The sequence below is a fragment of the Schistocerca serialis genome, chromosome 5 (assembly GCF_023864345.2).
Source record: "Schistocerca serialis cubense isolate TAMUIC-IGC-003099 chromosome 5, iqSchSeri2.2, whole genome shotgun sequence".
NCBI lineage: Eukaryota > Metazoa > Arthropoda > Insecta > Orthoptera > Acrididae > Schistocerca > Schistocerca serialis.
In genome coordinates, this window is record NC_064642.1 from 482821392 (window position 1) to 482847468 (window position 26077).

A 26077-nucleotide genomic window follows, 5' to 3' on the forward strand; every position below is an offset into this window, starting at 1 on the left:
GGCAGTGTTGAACTAAAACAGGGAAAAGAAATACACTAGATGACAAATAGGCAACTTGAAGAGATGAAATAGTGTAGGCAGCAGAGGTCATGTAGCAGATGTAAAAAGACCAGGCTTCATAGAAATCCTTGGATAACATAGGAGATACTGGATTTAATTGACAAAACGTGAATACATAAAAATGTAAATGCAATAGGCAAAAGGGAGTACAGAGGTCTAAAAAATAAGATTGTCAGAAAATGCAAAATGGTGAAGCTAGAATGGAGAAGGATAAATGCAATTCTGTAGAGACATGGATGATTAGGGGAAAGATAAATGTCCCTTATAGGAAAACGAGAGACCTCTGGTGAAAAGAGAAGCGGTTGTATGAGTATAAAGAGCTCAAATGGCAGGCCAGTACTAAACAAAGAAGGGAAACCTGAAAGGTGGGAGGAATGTATAGACTTACAGAGTGTCTATACAAGGGAAGAACAATAGTATAGAAATATAAAAGGATGTAAGTAAAAATGAGATGGACAGTGAGATACTGTGAGAAGTATTTGATAGAGCACTGTAGGACCTAAGTCAAAAAAAGGTTCCTGGAGCAAATGACATTTCCTCCGAATTTTTGATGTCCTTGAGAGAGCCAGCCATGACAAAACTATGCCACTTGGTGTGCAAAATACAGAAGTCACGGGATACCACCTAATATCATGTTGGACCTCCTTTTGCCCAGTATAGCACAGTGCCTCAAGGTGGCATTGGGAGTACCCTACAGAAATATTAAGCCATGCTGCCTCTGTAGCTGTCCTTAACTGCAAAAGTGTTGCCAGTGCAGGATTTTGTACACAAACTGACCTCTCAATTACATCCCATAAATGTTCAATGGAATTCATGTTGGGCAATCTGGTGGCTGAATCATTCACTCATATTGCCCAGAATGTTCTTGAAAGCAGTTGTGAACAGTTGTGACCCAGTGATAAAGTGCAGTGTGATCCATAAAAATTCAGTCACTTTTTGGGAGCATGATATCCATGAATGGCTGCAAATGGTCTCCAAGTAGCTGAACATAACCATTTCCAGTCAATGATGGGTTCAGTTGGACCAGAGGACCAAATCCATTCCATGTAAACACAGCTGACACCAATATGGAGCCACCACCAGCTCATACAGGGTCTTATTGATAGCTTGGGTCCATGGCTCCGTGAGGTCTTCACCACACTCAGAGTCTATCATCAGCTCTTACCAACTGAAATCGGGACTCACCCGACCAGCCGCTGTTTTCCAGTTGTCCAGGGCCCAACAGACATGATCACGAGCCCAGGAGAGGCACTGCAGGTGATGTGCTTTTGACAAAGTCAGTTGTGTTGGTCTTCTGCTGCTATATAATCACATTAGAAACCTTTTGACATGAATCACCTGAGTACAAATTACAGGTCCACCAATGCACTGCCTTTCTATGCTTTGTGTGCATGATACTATAGCTATTGGTATAGGTGCATATCATCAACCCATGACTTTTGTCACCTCATTGTACCCTCATACTTCAAGACAAATGTAATAATTCCAGTCCCAAAGAAGGCAGCTGCTGACAGGTGTGAATACTACTAAACCACCAATTTAATGAGCCATTGTTGCAACATATTGGCATGGAATATTTTACACATAAATGGAAAAAGTTAAAGGAACTGGAATCAGGGAAGATCAGATGGGCTCCTGAGATACACAGGAACATGCAAGGCAATAGTGACCCTATGTCTTACTTTAGGAGAGAGGTTGAAGAAAGGTAGTATTTAGATAAAGTATACTTTTTGTCCCAATGGACTCATAATGAAGAGACCATCCAGGGAGTAGAACATGTTAAAAAACTAGCGTACAAAATAAATATTTACAAAGAAAAACAAGTATGTTAACGTACTTTCCACAGATCTCAAGTGAAATGGTCCTTATGGATGTGAAATAAGTCAAAAAATCTGAAATATATTTTCATTTTCATTTACAAAGTAATAGCAAAGATGTACAAAACATGTAAATGTTCAATACACTAAGGTGCATATGATAATTCTTAGTCTATTGTAGCTATGCATCATCAAATAGAAATGTCTTCTACAACACTTATTTACAATAATCACATTGCTGTACTGAATTTACATCTTATTACACGTTTTTGGACTCTCAAAACTTTGAGTTACTGCAAAAAAATGTTACCATATGACATTATGAAAGTAGGCATAGTATGCTTGTTTTTTATTGTTATATCACCTATGTCTGACAATGTTTGCTTTGTAAATATACATTTATAGAGTTTGTAGATTTAGAGAAAGCTTTTGACAATGATAACTGAACTGCACTCTGAAATTTTGAAGGTAGCAGGTATAAAATACAGGGAGCTAAGGGTTATTTACAACTTATACAGAAACCAGATTACTATTACAAGAGTTGGAGGATGTGAAAGGGAAGCAGTAGTTGAGAAGGGAGTGAGACAGGGTTGTAACATATCCTCAATGTTATTCAACTGATCAAGCAATAAAGGAAAACAAGGAGGTATCTGGAAAGGACCTTAAAGTTCAGGGAGATGAAATATAGCCATTGAGGTTTGCATATGACATACACTCATACTCATAAATTAAGGATAATGCTGATACATGGTGAAACAATGCTCTGGTGGGCGGTTTGTGGGTTTAAATCACCCTGGGGTATGACCATGCAGTGCATCTGACCTGCGGTCATCGCATGGTGACGCTGACAGCAGTCCACATACGTAGAGGTGTGTTGGTGCATGTCAGAGTACGCTGCAGCAAATAAGTGTGCAGACACTTTCAGATGTGCTAATGGTAACTGTGTGTTGAAAATGGCTCAAAGAACACATATTGATGACGTTATGAAAGGTAGAATACAAGGGTGACTGGAGGCTGGTCAAACACAGCAAGTCGTAGCACGGGCCCTTCGTGCGCCACAAAGTGTGATCTCAAGATTATGGCAACAATTACAGCAGACAGAAAATGTGTCCAGGTGCTACAGTAGGGGACGTCCACAGTGTACAACACCGCAAGAAGACCGATATCTCACCATTAGTGCCTGCAGACGACCAGGGAGTACTGCAGGTAGCCTTGATGGGACCTTACCGCAGCCTCTGGAACAGTTGTCTCCAAACACACAGTCTGCAGACGACTGAACAGACATGGTTTATTTGCCCGGAGACCTGCAAGGTGCATTCCACTGACCCCTGGTCACAGGAGAGCCTGTAAAGCTTGGTGTCAAGAACACAGTACATGGTCATTGGAACAGTGGTCCCAGGTTATGTTCACAGACGAGTCCAGGTACAGTCTGAAGAGTGATTCTTGCTGGGTTTTCATCTGGCATGAACCAGGAACCAGATACCAACCTCTTAATGCCCTTGAAAGGGATCTGTATGGACATCATGGTTTGATGGTGTGGGGTGGGATTATGATTGGTGCACATACACTCCTGCATGTCTTTGACAGAGGAACTGTAACAGGTCAGGTGTATCGGGACGTCATTTTGCACCAGTATATTCGCCTTTTCAGGGGTGCAGTGGGTCCCACCTTCCTCCTGATGGATGACAACACATGGCCCCACTGAGCTGCCATCGTGGAGGAGTACCTCGATGTAAGGCGAATGGAGTGGTCTGCCTGTTCTCCAGACCTAAACCCCATTGAGCACGTCTAGGATTCTCTCGGTCGACGTATTACTGCACGTCTTCAAACTCCTAGGACACTTGAGGAGCTCCAACAGGCACTGATGAAAGAATGGGAGGCTATACCCCAGCAGCTGCTCGACCACCTGATCCAGAGTATGCCAACCCACTGTGCGGCCTTTGTACGTGTACATGGTGATCATATCCCATATCGATGTTGGGGTACATGCGCAGGAAACAGTGGCATTTAGTAGCACTTTTGTTTCGGGATGGTTTTCTCAACTTATCACCAATACTGTGGACTTTACAGATCTGTGTAATGTTTGTTCCCTATGTGCCTATGCTATTAGTGCCAGTTTTGTGTAGTGCCACATTGTGTGGCACCACATTCTGCAATTATCCTTAATTTATGAGCATGAGTGTAGAATTCTCTCAGCTGTGACTAAGGACTTTGGAAGAACAATTAAATGGAATGAATAGTGCCTTGAAAACAAATTATAAGCTCAACAAAAGTAAAAGAAGGGTACTGAAATAAAGTTTAACTAAATCAGTTGAAGCTGAGGGAATAAGATTTTTACACTAAAAGTAGTAGATGACTAGATATTTAGAGAGCAAAATAACTGATAATGACCAAAGTGGATAGAATATAAGATAGAGTTTGGCAATAATGAGAAAAGTATTTCCGAAAAAGAGGAATCTGTTTACATCCAAACAAATAGAAGTGTTAGCATGTATTTTCTTAAGGTATTTGTGTGCAGTGTAGTCTCATACAGAAGTGAAGTACAGGTGATCACCAGTTCAGAAAAGAAGAGAAGAGAAGATTTTAGAGTGTGGTGCCATAGAAGAATGTTCAAGATTAGGTGGGTAGATCAAATAATTAATGAAAAAGTACTGAATCGAAATGGGAAGGAAAGAAATTTATGGTTCAACTTGACTAAAAGAAGGGCATCAAGGCATCCTGAGGCATCAAGGAATAGTCTGATTAGTAATGAAAGGAAATTTAGAGGGTAAAAATTGTAGAGGCAGACCCAGGCATGAATACACTATGGATATTGAAATGGATGTAAGTTGCAGTGATTATTGAGAGATGGAGAGGCTTGCACAGCATAGACTAGCACAGAGACCTGCATCAAACTAGTCATTGGATTGAAGAATGTGACAATAAAATAACAACAGTATATCAGGAAGATATTTGTTTATCTCTGCTTATGGGATACAAAACTTCATTGGAGCATTATTAATTAATCTTTACTAACATTAATCTACATCCATTTTTATTTGCAGGAACCATGGTGATATTTCATACCAGATCTGTAATGACTAAACTATTCACAATATTTCTAACCAATGGAAAGACCTAACGTAAAGAAGTGTTAAAATATTTTTATTTAGTGTGATGGTGACTTATTCATTAGGAGAGTGCATTACTGTAAGACATACTAATCATTGTACACTTCACTCTTTCATTTTAGGAGCCCATTCATGAAAGACATTGACAATTTGCAAAAGGATCATATTTCATTTATTGTTTAACAAGCATTTCCAATGCAGTAGAATTTAATGTGGTGGATATGCAAAACTTTTGTGAGGCAAATTCCTCTGGATCATATCCACATTCTTTTTGATTCTGGCCATACTTGTGGGAGCTTTGCATACAGTTTTGTGGTCATTATCATTTGTGTGTTGCAATGTATATATTCTAAGATGTAAAGTTTATTAATAAAAGAAAAAAGGGATTAGTTATATCTGTATCCTTACAACAGTTTGCAACTAGTAGAGTGATACAGTACCTACAAGCATTAGAAATATTTTAGAATGTGTATTCTAATGAATAAAAATTGCTGAGACATTATCAGAAGGAATATATGTATTTTATTTGTATGGCTTGTACCTAACAGTATTCAGATTGTTTTGTTGAGCTCATTCATTCTGAGGTTGTTTCTTTTTCTCCTATTTTTGTGCTGCTGCATCCTTTTTCTGGAGAACAACCCTTAAGTTACCAATAACATAAAATATTCTTGGGTGTTTATCTTCCTTAACATTCACAGACCATTGGAAAAAATATGTGAAGAGCTAAACACCTTTCAGCTCTTTCAGTAGATTTTTTCTGTCTGCTCTTTAAGGAGAGTAGAAATCTAGTTATGTGATACAACTGTAACAACTGTTTGTATTGTTGGTTATTAGGATCAGTGTGTACAGTGAATGCCTTTTTAACATTTAACTGACATATCCTAAGCAGCAATATTGTCAACACTTGCTGCGAGGTATGATGGGAATGAAAGAAGGTGTGTCAGCTGGTGGTTTTGTGCAGCCAATGAGAGAGCAGTGGACAGACAACTTATTGGGAAGCAAGAGATTAAGGAATATTGTCACATTCTTACATCAATATAGAAGCAAACTCAATATGTATTTAGATAACACAGAAGTGTTCTTAGGTTCCAATCTAACCACAATCTCAGAAATTGCAACATGTTCAAAAGAGACAGCCAAATATTTGTGACAACCAAGACTATAAATGTTACTATGTCTGTTTTGCTCACAGCAATTGAAGTTGTGCTACTAGGTCTCATCCTAATGACTACCTTGACAATTATGACACATTCAGAAGAAACAGCCAAATACTTGTGAGAACTAAGATTATAAATTTCACTGCTGTTCTTATATAGAAATATATTGCCTTTTTTCACACATTTCATTGGTTAGGTGGAACTATCATTCTGCTGGCTGTGTACTTGCAAATAAAGATAATGATACCAGTGATGATGATTAAAAATAGTGACATCACAAATGAATGGCTTAGATAGTAAGAAAAATGGAAGTGAAGATTAATTTAATGGAAACCATTTGTTTTTGCTTACTTTACTTCTCCTTCTATTATCAAAATGTCGACAACTAATAATTGGCCTTAATTTAAAATAGGTATAATGTTTACTTTTTCAGACAGATACCATCTATTAGTGACACAGTTAGTAATTTTGATTAGTTTGAGTATTGAAAATAAAATTTTTCAAGAAGTCTGTTAAAAAGAGAGGGTTGTCTTATATTCAGAATCATTTTATAATCAGGTAAATAAAGTACACTGTTTTGTGTGAAATTTGCATACTCAAGAAAGAAGCATTAAAATGACCTGAAGCTTAAATTAGAAGTTGGATGTGTCATGTATGTCTTAATGCACAAAGTGACAAAGTTACAGAATATGAATGAAGGTGAATGGCTGGACTTTGTGAATGAATTTTGCTTTATCATGAAGTTACAACCAGTATGATGTGTGATGCCACTACAGTGGATGTATGCATCTCTGACAGGGCACAATAAAATATGACAGTAGTATGTCAACATACTAGTTCATTCGTATGAAACACTTGTCTTAATGCTGCACCCAAGGAGACATTGCCCTGTGGATGACTCCTGTAATGCACATCTTTTTCTTTCATGTTTGTTATCATAATAAATCCTGATCATGTAAATGTCACTGAGAACTACATGTGTCCCCCACCTGAAATCTTTCCCTGTACCTTTCTACTCCAGAATTCCTCCATTCTCTCAGATGCCACAGTCCTTTCTTCCCCTCTGCCATCTGTTGGCCTATGCAGTCCTTGGGATACAGTCACCTTCACTGTAGATACAAAAACGTGAGTTCTGGTGCCCATGTGTCCATGTCTCTGAATATGTATACTAGAACAAGAAAAAGAATGAAAGCTGTTTCAAAAGCCAAAGCATTTATTGTGGGAGTTGTTTTAGGAAGAAGAGGGATAATATTCTGTTTAGCAATTGTTGAATCAGTACTTTGAGTATATGTGCTTTATAAAATCCTTATAAATTATGGTTCAGTAACAATGTGTGTCTATTTCTTGACTTTCTTTTCACTATTTCTTTCAGGTAGCTTATAACTGGATCACTTCTTTTATTTATTTTATTTATTTATTATCATCCCAATGATCACATTTGTGATATAGGATTTGTCAGGGTACATTTTAACAACTATATAATATCTTTACAAAATTTGTATCTGTGCTGAATTCATATTAATCTATCTTATGTTCAATACAATATAAAACTAAGTGTTTTTATAACATAATTTCTTATGCACTGGTGTAATTTCATTTGTCACATTAACTTAAACATATATTGTTATACAGTTGTGCAGAGATATTCACTTGTGCTGTAATAACATTTGACAAGCATGTGGTTCTTTATAACAGTTTTAAATTTATTCTCGTTTTCCAGCTCTTTGATATGTTTTGGTAGTGCATTAAAAAGTTTGATGCCTTGATTACATACATGTTTCTGGCTTCAGGTCCTTGTTACAGCTTGTATGAGGAGATCTTTACATTGCTGTGTATCGTAATTATGGAAGTCTGTATTGGTTTTCATTTTGTCCTGATTTCTTTTGATCACCAACAGACATTTCAGAATGTATAATGACGGAATTATTAAAATTTTCAATGCTTTAAAAAGGGGCCTACAATGTGCTTGAGGTGGGCTGTGGGTCATTATCCAAATAGCACGTTTTTGTAATTTGAAAATCTCATTTAGACGACAATTTATTTTTCCCCAGAATACTATCCCATAGGATGCAATGGACTGAAAATAGCCAAAATATACTAATCTGGTACAGTCATTACTACAAACTCTTGAAATTTTTCTAAGCACAAAACATGCTGAATTTAGTTTTAGTGCTAAGCTCACGACATGGTCCTTCCAATTAATCTTCTCATCAATGTGCATACCCAGGAACTTTGCACACTTTACTCTTTCAAGTTGTTTGCCCTCCATGGTGGGATTTAGGTTGTCCTGTTCACTTATTTTTCCATGTTGCACATAATTATTTTTTTTGCATTCAGTGTTAGCTAACACAAGCTTTTATTGTTACACACAATTTATTACTGTTCTGTATTAATGAATCTGAAACTATAATTTCTTCTCGAGGTGCAAGTACTGAAGCAGTGATACAAGAGCAGAATGGTGGAAGATTACTAAAATTAAATATTGGCATTTAAATAGAAGTTTAGAAATTTCCTACAGGGGATAGTACTGGTTAAAACTAGAAAAAAGTGTACTGCATATATCCAGAAACAAATAATTCTTGAGATACTTAGTATGGTATTTTGTTTGTGTCAAGAAGGGGCAGTATTCAGTGGTGTAGGATGCGTTTCTGTTGACAGCCACTACTGATTTATTCTTGGCTGCATTTATTTCTGTACTTATTTCTTTTGAATGTGCTGCTATTAAAAGATGTAGAGTTTACAGTTATCTCCTATGTCAGCCATTTTGAGGTTGTTTTAGCATGAGGAAAAAATTAATGATTTCAATGCAGTTAATCAAAATGCATGGACTAATTATTCTGAACAACATTGTCAATGCTACATTATATATGAGAAAAAAAGAAGCTTAACACATCGTTCCAGTGAGTTTCAGAGTTTGGATTATTCACTAAAAGGATGAGGATTGTGGCGGATCTCACACTGTTTGCATGCATGATGTAGAGGAGCAAGAGTTGCGACAAGTAGAAGTTGATCCTGAGAAATGCTGCTGCTGAAGGGAACAAATTATGCTCTTTCATTGTCAACTCTTTGTGGTCAGTTACTTTATCTGTATCACTTAGAACATGTGTAATCTCTCACACCACAATTCAAAATTACATTTCAGATAATTGATTTTAAGATAGAGCACCGAAGATCTGTAGTTCACAGTTTCCACTTTGTTTATACATGACATGGGATTCTCACAGAGTGGAATAATAAATTACAATAACCACATGTGGGAAGATGAAAATATTCAAGCCATCCTGGAAGCGATGCATCAGGTTTGCTCTAGCATCAATGTATGAGCAGGAACTGTGGATGACAGACTTGTAGTGACATACATTTTATCAGAAATATTATCAGGTGCTGTTTATCACCAATTCATGTTCAATAATTTGCCCTTGCTGTTAGAGAATGTTAATTTGGTGAAAGACAACAGATATGGTTTTTACACAAAGGGGCATCATCCATTTTCCTATGTCTGGTACAGTAATACAATAAGAGTTTTCCCAAGGTTTCTCTAAATTGTTTTACACAAACGCAAGACTGGTTTCTACTATGAGGCCGCTGTTGAATAACAGTCCTATCCCTGAGAAACTAGACCTGTAAGTATGTAAATGTCTTATCAATTTGTCCAATATCCTTGTAAACATGCACCACAGATGAATAAAACTGCTAATGCATCTACTTCACTTTCAGGCTGCTGCCTCGGGGTGTAGCAGTGGCGGAGAATTCGGCACATCATATGGGACACCTCAGGTGTCACTTGTTTTGCCCAAGGGCTCTGCTTCCAAGGCACCTCCTAATGCACCCAACGTGGTTGATCTGCCCTCATATCAAGGTGAGTGACAGGTGGTAACATGTTCGTATTGCTTGAGGAAGCAGGCCAATGTGGAAGCTGGTCACTTTGCCTTGCCCATTCACCCTGTGAGTGGACAGGTGGCTGCTCCTTCAGCAGGGTCTGAGCAGCCACATGGAGGGAGGAGTTTACTAGTTATTGGGAACTCCAACATTAGACGCTTTATGGAGCCCCTTAGGCAGATAGCGTTCAGGGCTGGAAAGAAAGCCAGTGTGCAATCAGTACGTCTGCCAGGGGGCCTCATTTGAGATGTGGAGGTAGCCTTGTCTGTGTCTATCAAGTGAGCAGGGTGCAGTCATCTGCATGTTGTGGCTCACTTTGGCACCAACAGCACATATAGTATGGATTTTGAGATGATCCTCAGTTCGTACAAGCAGCTGGCAGAGGTGGTGAAGACTGCTGGCCTCGCATGCAGGATGCAAGCAGAGCTCACAATTTGCAGCATCATTCCCAGAATTGATCGGGGTCCTTTGGTTTGGAGCCAAGTGGAAGGTCTCAACCAGAGGCTTCGTTGACTATGTGATGGTCTTGGCTGCAAATTTCTAGACCTGCATCATAGTGCGGGGATTTGTAAGACTCCTATTAATAGGTCAGGGGTGCACTACACAAAAGAAGCAGCTACTCAGGTATTAGAGAACTTGTGGAGTGCACATGAGGGTCTTTTAGGCCAGGCAGTAGCTTGAGGTACACTGATGAACATCTGCCAATCAATATGCAGCAAGGGAAGTCAAACAGCATTCAGAATAAAGACAATTCAATGTCACAATTTTATCAGCAAACTGTCAAAGTATTTGTAGTAAAGTTCTCGAGTTTACTGCCTTCCAGGAAAGTTCTCGCACTCATATTATTCTTGGGACCAAGAACTGGCTGAAACCTGAAGTGGAAAGCTCCAAGATATTAAATGAGTCATGGAATGTATATTGGAAAGACAGATTAGAGGCCAAAGGAGGGGGGAGTATTTATCACAATTGGCAAATATATTCGCTCTATTGAGATCGAAGTTGAGTGTGATAGTGAAGTCATCTGGTTATGTATAACAGGTGTATGTGAAACCAAGTTAATTGTTGTATGTTTCTACTGGTCACCTGATTCTACTGAGACAGTTCTAGAGTCATTCAAGAAAGTCTATGGTCAACAGCATGTGAATAACTAGATCATGCAATACTGGTTACAGGTTACTTTAACCTGTCGGGTATAGATTGGGATGTCCGTGGATTCATTGCAGGGGGTACAGACAGACAGTCATTGCAAAATACTTTTGAACATGTTTTCTGAAAATTGTCTTGAGCAACTAACTTGGCAGCCCACATGCAGTGGAAATGTCTTAGACCTTGTAGCTACAAATAGGTCAGACCTTATTGAAAACATTAGCATAGGCACAAGGATTCGTGATCATGATGTTGTTACAGCAACTATGATAATGTAACTTAATAAATCAGTCAAGAAGGCTAGGAGAGTGTTTCTTCTAGATAGAGTAGATAAGCAGTTATTAATGTCTCACTTAGACAGTGAATTGGCATCACTTAGTTTCAGTAAGATGGACATATAGGAAGTATGGGCAAAGTTTAAGCAGTTTGTAAACTATGGTTTGGAGAGTTATATGCCTAGTAAGCGGATAAAGGATGGAAAAGACCCACCATGGTTTAATAACGAAATTTGACAGATGCGAGGAAGCAGAGGCTGTTGCACTCTCTGTTCAAATGGGACTGCATAAATGATGACAAGCAAAGGTTATTAGAGATTCATGCATCTGTGAAAAGATCTGTGTGTGAAGCATACAACTACTACCAGTGTCACATCTTAGCAAAAGATCTGGCAGAGAACCTAAGAAAATTCTGATCTTATGTAAAATAACTAAACAGGTCTAAGGCTTCCATTCAGTCCCATGTTGATCAATCTGGTGTGGCAGTTGAAGATAGCAAAACAAAAGCTGAAGATTTAGATTTCATGTTCAAGAAATCATTCACACAGGAGAATCATACAAACATACCAGCATTTGACTATTGGACAGACTCCTGTAGGGACAACATAGTAATGATCATACCTAGTGTAGAGAAACATCTGAAGGATTTGAAAACAAATAAATAACCAGGTTCAGATGGAATCCCAGTTTGGAGTACTCTATGGCATTGGCCCCTTACCTAGCTTGCATTTATTGAGAATCTCTCGCCCAGCACAAAGTCCCAAGTGACTGGAAGAAAGCACAGGTGACTCCAGCATATAAGAAAGATAAAAGAATGGATCTGCAAAATTACAGACCAATATCCCTAACTTCCATTTGCTGCAGAGTACTTGAACATATTCTCAGTTTGAATATAATAACCTCTTTTGAGACCAAGAAGCTTATGTACATGAATCAGCATAGTTTTAGAAACCATCGCTCATGCAAAACTCAGCTTACTCTTTTCTCACATGATATACTGAGGACTATGGATGGAGAGCAGCAAGCAGATTCAATATATCTATATTTCTGGAAAGCATTTGACATGGTGCACCATTACAGGCTCTTAACAAGGTACAAGCATATGGAATAAGTTCACAGATATGTGTCTCGTAGAACCCAACATGTTGTTCTTGACAGTGGATGTTCATCAGGACAAGGATATCATCAAGAGTGTCCGAGGGAAGTGTGATAAGACGACTGTTGTTTTCCGTATACATAAATGATTTGGCTGACAAGGTGGGCAGCAATCTGCTGCTGTTTGCTGATGATGCAGTGGTGTTTGGTAAGGTGTCGAAGTTGAGTGACTGTAGGAAGACACAAGACAGCTTAGGCAAAATTTTCAGTTGGTGTGAAGAGTGGCAGATAGCCTTAAATGTGTAAAAATGTAAGTTAATGAAAATGAGTAGGAAGATCAAACCTGCAATGTTCAGATACAGTATTACTAGTGTCCTGCCTGACTCGATCAAGTCATTTCAATATCTGGGCATAACGTTGCAAAGTGAAATGAGGTGGAACGAGCATGTGAGAGCTGTGGTAGGGAAGGTGAGTGGTTGACTTCAGTTTATTGGGAGAATTTTAGGAAAGAGTGGTTTCCCCTGTGAAAGAAACCACATATAGGATGCTGGTGCAACCTGTTTTTGAGTACTGCTGGAATGTTTGGGATCCATACCAGGTCGAATTGAAAGAAGACATAGAAGCAGTTCCGAGGCGGGCTGCTAGTTTTGTTACCGGTAGGTTCGAACAATACATAAGTGTTATGGAGTTGCTTTGGGAACTCAAATGGAAATCCCTGGAGGGAAGGCAGCATTCTTTTTGAGAAACACTATTGAGAAAATTTAGAGAACCAGCATTTGACCCTAACTGATGAACAATTCTACTGCTGCCAAAATACATTGCACATGAGAACCACGAAGATAAGGTACAAGAAATTAGGGCTCATATGGAGGCATAAAGACAGTCGTTTTTCTCTCGCTCTAGTTTTGAGTGGAGCAGGAAAGGAAATGACAAGTAGTGGTACAGGGTACCCTCCGCTACGCATTGTACGGTGGCTTGCAGAATATCGATGTAGATGTAGATGTACTATCACCACCACCACCACCACCACCAACACCAACACCAACAAAGCAACCACTTCCATGCAACAGTCATTTAAAAAGGGATGGAATGGTTGAGATCTGATAGCAGGGCCTCCTTCATTCATTTGATCAATTGAAGGCAGTGATGTATTCCACACCCATGAATGACATGCCCTCTTTGTAGGAGCATGTCTACCATGCATGTCACTAAATCCATAGTCAGATAGAGGTGTTGAATGAGTTGATGATTTTTTGAGAAAGAGCACTGCAGAACATTTAAGATTTGGTAATAACTAGATGTAACACCTGCTGCAGTGTCAAATGACAGATGGATATCATAGGACAGAGTGATCCATATCTCAAGAATTAGGTATGTCTACAGGACTTTTTTAACCAGTACTCTTGCCTGTAAAAAATAGGACACTTTTTTAAACACTCTGTATGTGACTCCATTTTTGTGTAAATGGGAGACAGGGAGATTATATCAAACATTGACTGCCTATTATGTACATGGGATTTTTAAAAATTCTAAAATGAAATAAAAATATAAAGTTTGCACTTTGAAAACTTAAATGACTGGGAAAGAAGGGCTTTTATGCTATTTATGATATATGCTAGATATATATGATTGAAAAAAATCCCTTGTATTTACAAAAATGTTTTACCAATATAAATTATTTTTGCTAGAATCAACTGTCAAGACTGAAATCTAAGTGAGTTTTACTTACTTTTGAGGAAGATATTGACATCTTCCAGCTGTGGTATGTTGTCCTCCCTGAAAAAAGAGTATTGCCTTAATTTATATATTCAATAGAAATAATTGATAATTTGTTAATTGTTTTATGTTTACAATCTTTGCTACATTCTAATTTGATATAATCTAAAAAAAAAAAAAATTCACACACAAGTAGATAGGCTGAGGAAATCATGGAGCCTGAAAAAATAAGAATTAAGTAGCATGTCACACTGAGCAATAAATACTATGCCTTACAACTCATTGAATGTACTGTGTCAATTAGGAATCTAGAAAAACACAGATTAATAGTACTGATAGTACAGATCAGCAATTGAATATATTTTAAATTTAATCAATCAATTAGAGAACTAAGCAGAGCTAACTGAAGAGTTAGAGAGATTGTTGAGACTTAAATATTTATTTCATACCACATACTGCAAAATCCATGGAAACTTGTTTGTAGATTACTTTGCATTCAATGGCTTGGATGCAGAAGAAATACTAAACTGTGTATCTAACCACAATTAACAATCAGCCATCTTAATAAATTACATTTTGATAACTACACTGTAATGCAATATGAAATATAATTTGTTGTTGTTGTTGTTGTTGTTGTTATTGTGGTCCTAAGTCCAGAGACTGGTTGATGCAGGTTTCCAGGCTACTCTATCCTGTGCAAGCCTCTTCATCTCTGAATAACTACTGAAACCTCCATCCATTTGCACTGCTTACTGAATTCATCTTTGGTTTCCTCCCTCAATTTTTAACCCCCCACCCACACACACTACTCTCAAATATCAAATTCACAATTCTTTGCTGCCTCAGAATGTGTTCTAACAATTGATATTTTCTTTTAGTCAAGTAATAGTATCATACATTATGAAATCTACCCATCTAATCTTTCTCATTCTTCTACAGCATTGTATTTCAAAAGTTCTACTCTCCTCTTTTCTCAGCTGCTTGTTGTATGCACTTCACTTTTGTACAATGCTACACTCTCGACACCTTCAGAAAAGACTTACTACAATTTGGTTTTGACTAATAGATAGACTGATCCTTGAGGAAGATTATGGTTTATAATTTATAAATATTTTTTGAAACTTGTCTGAACTATGATGGAATGAAGTCTGCCACCACTGTGAAAATGGCTGTCTAGCAGTTTGGCTACCACAACACTAGACAGCAGTGAAGCTTGAGCAGAATCCATGTCAGGCCTATTGGTCTAGCATGTGGCTGAAAACTGAAACATTGCAGGATCAAATGCTGGTGGGATTGTGGTTATTTTTATTATTATTATTATCATTATTATTATCATTATTATTATTATTATTATTATTATCATACACCTTCCTATTACTTCAGCCATCCCCTCTGTTCAGGGCATTCTCCTCTCGTACATGACAATGCTCCTTTATTTTACTAAAATTGTCAGTAGCAGAACATTGTGAGAACTGTGGCTCTGACATTGATTTTAATAATGTACATGTGCTGTCTAAGGAAACCTACATTTATAGAAGAAAGGTCCGAGAAGCAGTTTAAATTTCCAAGAATGCATGTAATTTCAATAGACAGGACGGCTATAGGCTTCCAGCATTGTGGCTCCCTGCCATCAAGGAATCGAACATGCGACCGTGGTTTGTGAGCAATACAAACAATGCGCTGCAAGTCACCTCTGCAGACAATAATATTTTGGGTAAACATTCCCCCTCTCTTGTTCTGTCCATTTTACATGTAGCAAATGATGATGGATGACCAATAGCAGCAGGAGGAATTTCAACCAATAACCCTTTTCCAGTGCAAGTGTGGAATAGTGCCTTTCTATCCAATGATGATGGGTCACCAATAGTATCCACAAGAGTTTAGCCAGTAATACCCCTTTTTATGCACCAGCTTGGTAATATTAGCCTAAGATAATGGCTCACCAATGGTAGCCACAAGAATTTTAACCAATATTTCCACTTCTCCAGCACAAATACAGGAAAACTCCTTTTTATAAGAGAAAATGACTGTGGTCTCTGACAGTGTTCTAGCAGTAGTGGACACTGAAACATCCTGAAGAAGACTCCAGTAGAGGGGTTGAAATGTCAATTACTTCAGAAGGAAATATGATATGGCCTAACAACCCAGAAGATTTTAACTTTAGTGACAATGGCCATGAAAACCCACAGACTTACATAAAACTCCTTTATTTTGTTGATGTGGCCTTTCCAAGACTGTCGTGGTCTGATGCTTTTATGTCTGTCAGGTGGTTTCCATTCAAAAATCTTCTTTGGTCACTGATGATCTGGCATTCTCAACAAATGCCTATACCACTAATGATTTTCCTTCAATTCTACACATGGCTGCCTCAGTTTCCCTCATTTCACCCCTTACTTCAGCATTAGTTTTTTCCTCAATTCTGCTCCTTCACAAATAATCAATTTCCAAAGGTATTACTCTTCCTTTGGGGTCAGCATTTAAAACACATATTTCTGATCCACAGCACAGGACAGATTCAACCATTGGCATACTCACTCTTTTCTAATTGTCATTGGAAATGTTCTTGTTCTACCAAAAAGAATTCATATACCTTATTACTTTTCTGCTTTGTTGTGTTCTGTGTTTTACTTCTATATTGCCCAATCCATTTTTGTCAATATATGCCCCTACATATTTAAATTTTTCTACCTGTTTTATAACTGCTTTATCATTGATGTAAATTTCAAATGCAGTGTCACTATTCTCTATCAAATATTTGGTTTCTGTTAGGCTCATCAGTAGTCCACATTTGTCCTATTCGTGATACAAACATCATATCATAAACTCAAGGTCACATTCATTTTGTGCTATAATGATTTGATCATCAGCAAAACTTAACTAAACACCTATACATTATTAACAATGGTTCCCATTCCTCCACAGCTGCTCTTCCATCTTCAGAGAGCCACCACCATGTATAAGATAGTTGATATACTGCAACGTATCTCAGACCTTTTGTGGCATTAATAGGTTCTTATAATTTTGACCTTCTTTCAATCTGTACCATATTATCTCTGTACATTTCAGTAATAATCTGTAAAAGACAGTCTTTCATATCTGTATCTTTCAAAGCTTCCTAGAGTTTTGTATAGGGTCTGTGCCGTGAGCTTTTGCTAAATCTACAAAGGCAATGTGTAACTCCACTCCTACCACTATAAATTTCTCCATTTACTGTTGTAGAATAAAGAGCTTATCTGTACAGGATATGTTCTACTATTTAAAAACAGGACTTGTTCTGTCTGAACCCATGCGGGTGTCCCCAGTATGGTGGCCAACATTCTGCTTTATTTTCTCATATGTAATTTTGCCAAATATGTGGCTCATTTGGCAGTTCACTCTAATGCCTCTGTAGCATTCCGTATTCCCCTTCTTGGAAATGGAAAACATGCATTATCTTTTACACTGTCCAAGCCAGTGAAGAGAATCTGGAGCGCACGCGGTACAAGCTCTTTCTCCTGAAGCAATTCAACATAAAGGAATTATTTCAACAGAGATTAGAGTATGAACTAAAAATTATGCCAGAAGATGACAATGTTGATAAGGGAATATGAGAATAATGAACAAGAAATTATGAAAATTGCTCTGGATGTACTGGGGACCTAGAGTGAGAGTCCTGACAAGCAAGATCTTCTATGTATGTCAGAAGAACCTAAGATGATGATTTGGGAAAAGAAGAATTTATACAAAAATGGTAGTCTACTAAACCACATCAAGATAGTCATAATTACCAGACAATGAATCAAGGGTTAAGAAGCAGAATTAAATCAAAGAAGGGCGAGGTGTGGGAACAAAATGCATTCAAATTGAGAGTTTATAGGTGGATCACAAACTCAGAAGTGTGGAGGACAGTTACTGCTATGAAGAAAACAGCAGTAAACAAATAAGTAGACAACTTAATTCCTGTAAGGGAATACAAAAAGGATCATACAGATCTTTTAATTGAGGACAGAACCCAGTATTCAAAAGAGAAAGAAGATAAGACTGAAGAAACTGTTTTAAATGTGACCATTATGATAGAGGAAGTGAACAGTGCATTAGCTCAAATGAAGAATGGTTGATCACCTGGTCCTGGAAATATTCATGTGGAATTATCAAAAACTGGAGGACACCATTTGAAGAAAAGTGCAATGCACAATATGAACAAGTATTGTCACACTGAGTTTTCACTGTATTTTAACCTCACATACAGTATCAATGAAGTGGACATTGACCAGAAGCAGAACTTGGTTCGGATTCCATGCTAAGCTGTGTGTCTCACTTTCTCAAAGTGGAATCAAATTCCATTTTGGTGGTGTAGTGCTAACTGGCATGGTAGCTCAGAATAGTCAGGGGACTGGCAACCCTCTGTAACAGGGAAAAAAAGAAAAGAAAGAAAGAAAACACTGACTGAAGTCTTCCCCATGGGAATTTGAGAGGTGTCATGCAACTTACACACAGAACTGATGACAAAAAATGTTGAAGATACAGATAGATAGAGCTAAAAAAAATGTGCTAAGGCATGGGACTAGCAGTTGAAAGATCATGGGTTCAAATCCAGCCAGACTACAGTTTTTTATCTCTGTTTTCTTAATTTGACTGTCAATTTTCAATGATGTGGAGATTTATCAGAAACAAAATGTATTTCAGATTAACCTTAAACTGTAGGTCACATTTTTCCAGGAGGATTACTGGCTAGGGAGAAATATGTCACTCATGTGATGTCCAGTCAAAAGACTTGCACGAGAACACTGAGCCAAACAAAATTATTGTCAGAACCTGTGCATATATAGATACATTCTCCATCTGAACAAGTTGTAAATTAAAGTTACCTACCTCCTTTTTCTGCCTAAAAATGAGGGCTAATCTTGGGAACTACTTTAGGGATTTTTATAACATTTTCATTAATGGATAATTTACAAATATTTGGTGCAAATTGGCTGAACTATGAGGAATTAAAGTATGCTGCAAAATTTTTTCTGTCTGTATGTGAAGCCTACTCTCAGCAACTACTGTAGAGATTTGATACTTACAGTGGATTGGTGACTGCACCACTAACAAATGAGTGGCCATGGAGGCGCAATATCTTTGATGCACAAATAGCTTGTTACTGGGTTGCTGTTGGGCAGTCTGCTCATACCTTTAGGCACTGCAGTATGCTAACAGTTGGCGTGAGCTGCTTACATCATTTAAGTTATATGAAAGTGATGATTAAATTAGCTAACATCATCCTCTGATTTTTAATCATGACTCAACACAGTGCCTGGTATGCAAAATTTCCACTACAGCAAACAAGTCATCTGGCTGTAAATCATGTGGGAAGCTGGGGTGGGTTACTAGTCTTTTAACTTTTTGAGAATGTAAGTGTCTTGCTTTAGGTTAGATGGGAACTTACTGGAAATTATTGTAGTGCCAATCAAAGGTGTTAATCACTGTGAAGTTTTTAGAAGCAGATTTTCTCTTTGATTAAAGAGAGATGTTTTTTGCTAATGATGCTCTTTTAATGGTCTGGACATTTTGAACTTATCGTTTGTTTAATGATTTGCCTCTTCACATCTTTGAATCAGTTCCACTTGACCGTAATATCTGAGAAATAATTCTACTTATCCAGTCACCCTTACAGAAAATATAATCTGGATCTTCACTACCGATATATTGTGTATCTTAAGTTATAATGCTCATGGTGTTCAACTGTGTAAACTTCCCTATCTAAGATCTAATCTAACTAGTGTGTGATTTATTTCTTGTTAAACAAATGCTACAGATTTACTATAGTTGTTGAATAAAAACTAAATGTTGTTTGGTACAGAATGGTTTCTAATACATTTTTGAAATTTAGTGTCTGAGCATTATTACATACCGATATCCACAATACTTCACAAGTTGAGGCCAGTTTTCCAAGTATTCCTTTCCACTGATGAAATAACATTGATGCAAGAATAATGCAGTGCTATTGAGTGAATTGTGAATGTCTTCTGAGTTGTATCTAAGATCTAATCTAACTAGTGTGTGATTTATTTCTTGTTAAACAAATGCTACAGATTTACTATAGTTGTTGAATAAAAACTAAATGTTGTTTGGTACAGAATGATTTCTAATACATTTTTGAAATTTAGTGTCTGAGCATTATTACATACCGATATCCACAATACTTCACAAGTTGAGGCCAGTTTTCCAAGTATTCCTTACATGCGTGGACAACATAGAGTTTATGCAGCTCCCGGAAAACAGTACCCCTGAAACAAAACGTTATAAATTTTCTACAAACGTTACAGATATACAAATATACTTATTAAAAAGAAATTGACATGACAGGTCACAAACAATTTCAAAAATACAAAAGTTAATATGTTAAAAAAAATTATGCCTTGAATATAATGATATTTTTATGACTGTGTGTGAGCAGCCTTTTTTCTGTTAGTAAGAATAATGAAGACATTTGATTAAACTGATGCTGTATGACCCTAATTTATAAAGTGACAATTTATGGCTTATCAAACTGAAAGCTTTGGTTGGAGGAGTTCACAAACCAAAAAGAATTTTAAATGACAGTTCAAAGGCAGGTTTGTATATTTAAAAACATGCACATGTGATGGAATTTTTCAACCTACCTTTACATGTAAAAGATTCAAAAACAGTACCATGCTATCTGCAGAGGATGTCAATTTATTCATTAAAGGAAAAATTGAGGAAATATAATTACTACCATAACAGAATGAATATGCAAAGATCAGCACATTCCTCAAACTGGAGAACTATCAAGAATGGGGTTCCACAAGGGTCAGTCTTGGGCCCTTTGTTGTTCTTAATATACACTCCTGGAAATGGAAAAAAGAACACATTGACACTGGTGTGTCAGACCCACCATACTTGCTCCGGACACTGCGAGAGTGCTGTACAAGCAATGATCACACGCATGGCACAGCGGACACACCAGGAACCGCGGTGTTGGCCGTCGAATGGCGCTAGCTGCGCAGCATTAGTGCACCGCCGCCGTCAGTGTCAGCCAGTTTGCCGTGGCATACGGAGCTCCATCGCAGTCTTTAACACTGGTAGCATGCCGTGACGGCGTGGACGTGAACCGTATGTGCAGTTGATGGACTTTGAGCGAGGGCGTATAGTGGGCATGCGGGAGGCCGGGTGGACGTACCGCCGAATTGCTCAACACGTGGGGCGTGAGGTCTCCACAGTTCATCGATGTTGTCGCCAGTGGTCGGCGGAACGTGCACGTGCCCGTCGACCTGGGACCGGACCGCAGCAACGCACGGATGCACGCCAAGACGTAGGATCCTACGCAGTGCCGTAGGGGACCGCACCGCCACTTCCCAGCAAATTAGGGACACTGTTGCTCCTGGGGTATCGGCGAGGACCATTCGCAACCATCTCCATGAAGCTGGGCTACGGTCCCGCACACCGTTAGGCCGTCTTCCGCTCACACCCCAACATCGTGCAGCCCGCCTCCAGTGGTGTCACGACAGGCGTGAATGGAGGGATGAATGGAGATGTGTCGTCTTCAGCGATGAGAGTCGCTTCTGCCTTGGTGCCAATGATGGTCGTATGCGTGTTTGGCGCCGTGCAGGTGAGCGCCACAATCAGGACTGCATACGACCGAGGCACACAGGGCCAACACCCGGCATCATGGTGTGGGGAGCGATCTCCTACACTGGCTGTACACCACTGGTGATCGTCGAGGGGACACTGAATAGTGCACGGTACATCCAAACCGTCATCGAACCCATCGTTCTACCATTCCTAGACCAGCAAGGGAACTTGCTGTTCCAACAGGACAATGCACGTCCGCATGTATCCCGTGCCACCCATCGTGCTCTAGAAGGTGTAAGTCGACTACCCTGGCCAGCAAGATCTCCGGATCTGTCCCCCATTGAGCATGTTTGGGACTGGATGAAGCGTCGCCTCACGCGGTCTGCACGTCCAGCACGAACGCTGGTCCAACTGAGGCGCCAGGTGGAAATGGCATGGCAAGCCGTTCCACAGGACTACATCCAGCATCTCTACGATCGTCTCCATGGGAGAGTAGCAGCCTGCATTGCTGTGAAAGGTGGATATACACTGTACTAGTGCCGACATTGTGCATGCTCTGTTGCCTGTGTCTATGTGCCTGTGGTTCTGTCAGTGTGATCATGTGATGTATCTGACCCCAGGAATGTGTCAATAAAGTTTCCCCTTCCTGGGACAATGAATTCACGGTGTTCTTATTTCAATTTCCAGGAGTGTATATTAATGACTTGCCATTCTGTATTCATGAAGAGGCAAAGTTAGTTATCTTTGCTGATGATACAAGTATAGTAATCGCACCTGACAAACAAGAATTAACTGATGAAATTGTCAATAATGTCTTTCAGAAAATTACTAAGTGGTTCCTTGTAAACAGACTCTCACTGAATTTTGATAAGACACAGTACATACAGTTCCGTACAGTAAATGGTATGATGCCATTAATAAATATAGACCTTAATCAGAAGCATATAGCTAAAGTAGAATATTCAAAATTTTTAGGTGTGTCCATTGATGAGAGATTAAATTGGGAGGAACACATTGATGATCTGCTGAAACGTTTGGGTTCAGCTACTTACGCAATAAGGGTCATTGCAAATTTTGGTGATAAACATCTTAGTAAATTAGCTTACTACGCCTATTTTCACTCATTGCTTGCATATGGCATCATATTTTGGGGTAATTCATCACTGAGGAATAAAGTATTTATTGCACAAAAGCATGTAATCAGAATAATAGGTGGAGTCCACCCAAGATCATCCTGCAGACATTTATTTAAGGATCTAGGGATGCTCACAGTAGCTTCTCAGTATGTATATTCTCTTATGAAATTTATTATTAACAACCAAACTCAATTCAAAAGTAATAGCAGTGTGCATAACTACAATACTAGGAGAAAGGATGATCTTCACTATTCAAGATTAAATCCAACTTTGGCACAGAAAGGGGTGAATTATACTGCCACCAAAGTCTTTGGTCACTTACCAAATAGTATCAAAAATCTGACACATAACCAACAAGTATTTAAGAAGAAATTAAAAGAATTTCTGAATGACAACTCCTTCTACTCCATAGAGGAATTTTTAGATATAAATTAAGAAAAAAAAGAAAAAAACCAAACAAAAAATTATTAAAAAAATAAAAAAAACAAAAAACTAAAAAGTTGTTATATTAACTTAATTATGTTGTTAAATTAACTTAATTATGTCATGTATTGGAAAATTTGACTCATTCCACACCATTACAAAATATCGTATTCATGATCCATGGAACTAGTATTAATCTAATCTAATCTAATCTAGAATGCACTGATTCAGTTTTAAGTGGTTTACTGAGGACAGACTAGCAAAATAACAGTCTGTCTGCACTTCCATATACAAAATAATAACATACAAAAACATGTGGGATCAAGGATTATCAAATAATAAAGAGCATTTTTGAAACTTAATTTATTGGCAGTCATATTTAATACAATCTTAAATAGACCTCATAAGTCTCTAAGGACAAACAGCAAAAAATCACGCAAACCATTTTTAAAGAATTTAGTACATTATCCTAATCCTCCTCAGCTGCTCCAGAAACAGGTTTAATGTGCTATTTCATCCCTTGATACCAAGAAAGCAGCTGATGGTGACCAAGTAAGAAACCAGTATTCCTCTTATCACCAGGCCTTCAAAAATCCATGACATCTTGTAATGTTATCAGATGAGCAATATCCTACACAAAATCTGACCTTCATTCCCAAAAGTAGAGTTCTATCACCTACCTTGCATATGCAAAGTTCTAAACCATCCCTTCGACATCACCAATTTCGATACACCACCTCACACATCATTATTGTATGCACTCAGGTGTAAGCCCTGTCCTTTTTGGTCTCCCGTCACCTCCTACAGCCACCCTTTCACAGGCATTTTCTACTCAATCAAACATAAGATCACATGTAAAATCAGCAATGTCATATACCAGCTGTACTGTAATTACTGTACAGCGTCCTATTCAGGTATAGTAACTGACCAGCTGTGTTGACAACCTGGTTGCTGGCTGTATCTACATCAAGTTCATGGGAGAGGATATGTTCCATTGTAACAGTTACTAGGACCTATTCCCTGTTCCATTCATGTACAAGGTGCAGGAAGAATGACTGTTTAAATGCTTCTGTGCATGCTGTAATTAATCTAATTTTGTTTTTCTGATCCCTGTAAGAACAATACTTAGGGGTGGTAATATATTTCTAGTTCCATCAGTTTAAGTTGCTGCTAGAAACTTTCTAAATAATATTTCAAGAGACAATTTGCATCTATCTTCAAGCATCTGCCAATTCAGTTCTTTCAGCATCTTTATGACACTCTCCCATATGTCAATATTAGACAGGTGTACTTTTTGTTCCAATTGATCCATAGTGAGGAGATGCTCTGGGATGTGGACTGTGCCAGAAAACAAGAATATGCAATAAATATTTGCAAAATAAGAACTGATATTCTAATATACCTTCCACAGATACCAAACGCAATTGCCCTTGTTAATGTGAACAGCACTTATTTACAACACTCACACTACTGCACAAAACCTATACAGAAGTCAGATTGTATGTAATACTCACTTTATGTGATATGATTAACAACGTATGTGCATCAGTTGGTTCTGCTAAGAAATTCATCAATGGATTACAAGGAGTTGGCCACCAATAAGTCCTTTAGACATTTCTCAAACTGAACTTTCATGGGTGCTGGCATGTCATTGAAAATGTGCATTGCTGAACAGTGGAACATTTATGAACCAAAGTAAGTGACTTTAAATCTTCATGAAATTTATTATTATTTTTAGTGTTGATTCATGAACTGAGCTGGAGAGAGAGACTTTCAATGGCAAATTTCATTAAGGTGTAAATATATTGGGAATGAGAAGTTAGCATCCCCAGTTCCTTAAACACCCCGCTGCAGGGCATTCTTGAGTTCACAGCAGATATAATTTGTATTGCATGTTTTTGGGTTCAGAAAACTTTAGCTTAGTTTGATGAGGTACCCCAGAAAATTATCCCATATGCCATTTTGGACCGAACATAAACATAGTATGCTAGCCTTTTATTTTTATATCACCTATGTTTGGAAACATTCACATACTGAATAGAGATTCATTTATATGATTTAGCAGTTCTGTGATATGCTTCTCCTACTTAAATGTATTATCAAGCTGTATTACTAAGAATTTCACACTGTCAACTTTTTCTATCTGTTTGTCATCATATTTTAGCCACACACTGGCAGGAAACATTTTACAAGTTCTGAAGTGCATATAGTATGTTTTTTCAAGGATTAGTGGCAGAGAATTGGCTAGGAACCATTCATTGACATCCATGAAAATTTCATTAGTTGATCTCTCTGTGTCTATACCAGATTTAATATTTATTGCAATGTTTGTACCATCTACAAACAAAAAAAACTTGGCATATAGTAATGTTACTGATGAAAGGTGCCTGAAAAAGTAAGAGTCGTAAGATGGAACCTTGGAGGACACCACATGTTATTGTTTCCCAGATGGATGATGCCTGATAGCTTAATACATGTCTCTTTCCTGTTGACGCCCTTTGTTTTCTGTCAGAGGTACAGGCTTTGAACCATTTTGCAGCATTTACTGTTGCACTGTAATATTTTAATTTATTTGTATGAATATTGTGATCTGCACAGTTAAATGCCTTTGATATATCTCACAAGATACTGGTAGCCTGTAATTTATGTCTAATGAGTTAAGTACATTCTCACTGTATGTGTAGATAGCACTCTCAATATTACAGC

General features: G+C 38.1%; 1 protein-coding gene across 1 annotated transcript in view; it reads right to left on the reverse strand.

Annotated features, from left to right (window-relative positions):
- Positions 1-26077, reverse strand: part of LOC126480946 (tryptophan 5-hydroxylase 1) — a 280936-nt gene that overhangs the window by 35230 nt on the left and 219629 nt on the right. The window contains exons 7-8 of the mRNA XM_050104365.1: positions 20408-20506; positions 14269-14315 (exon numbers count right to left, since the gene is read on the reverse strand). Of these exons, the coding sequence (XP_049960322.1) occupies positions 14269-14315; positions 20408-20506 (146 nt within the window). The remainder of the gene's footprint in view (positions 1-14268; positions 14316-20407; positions 20507-26077) is intronic.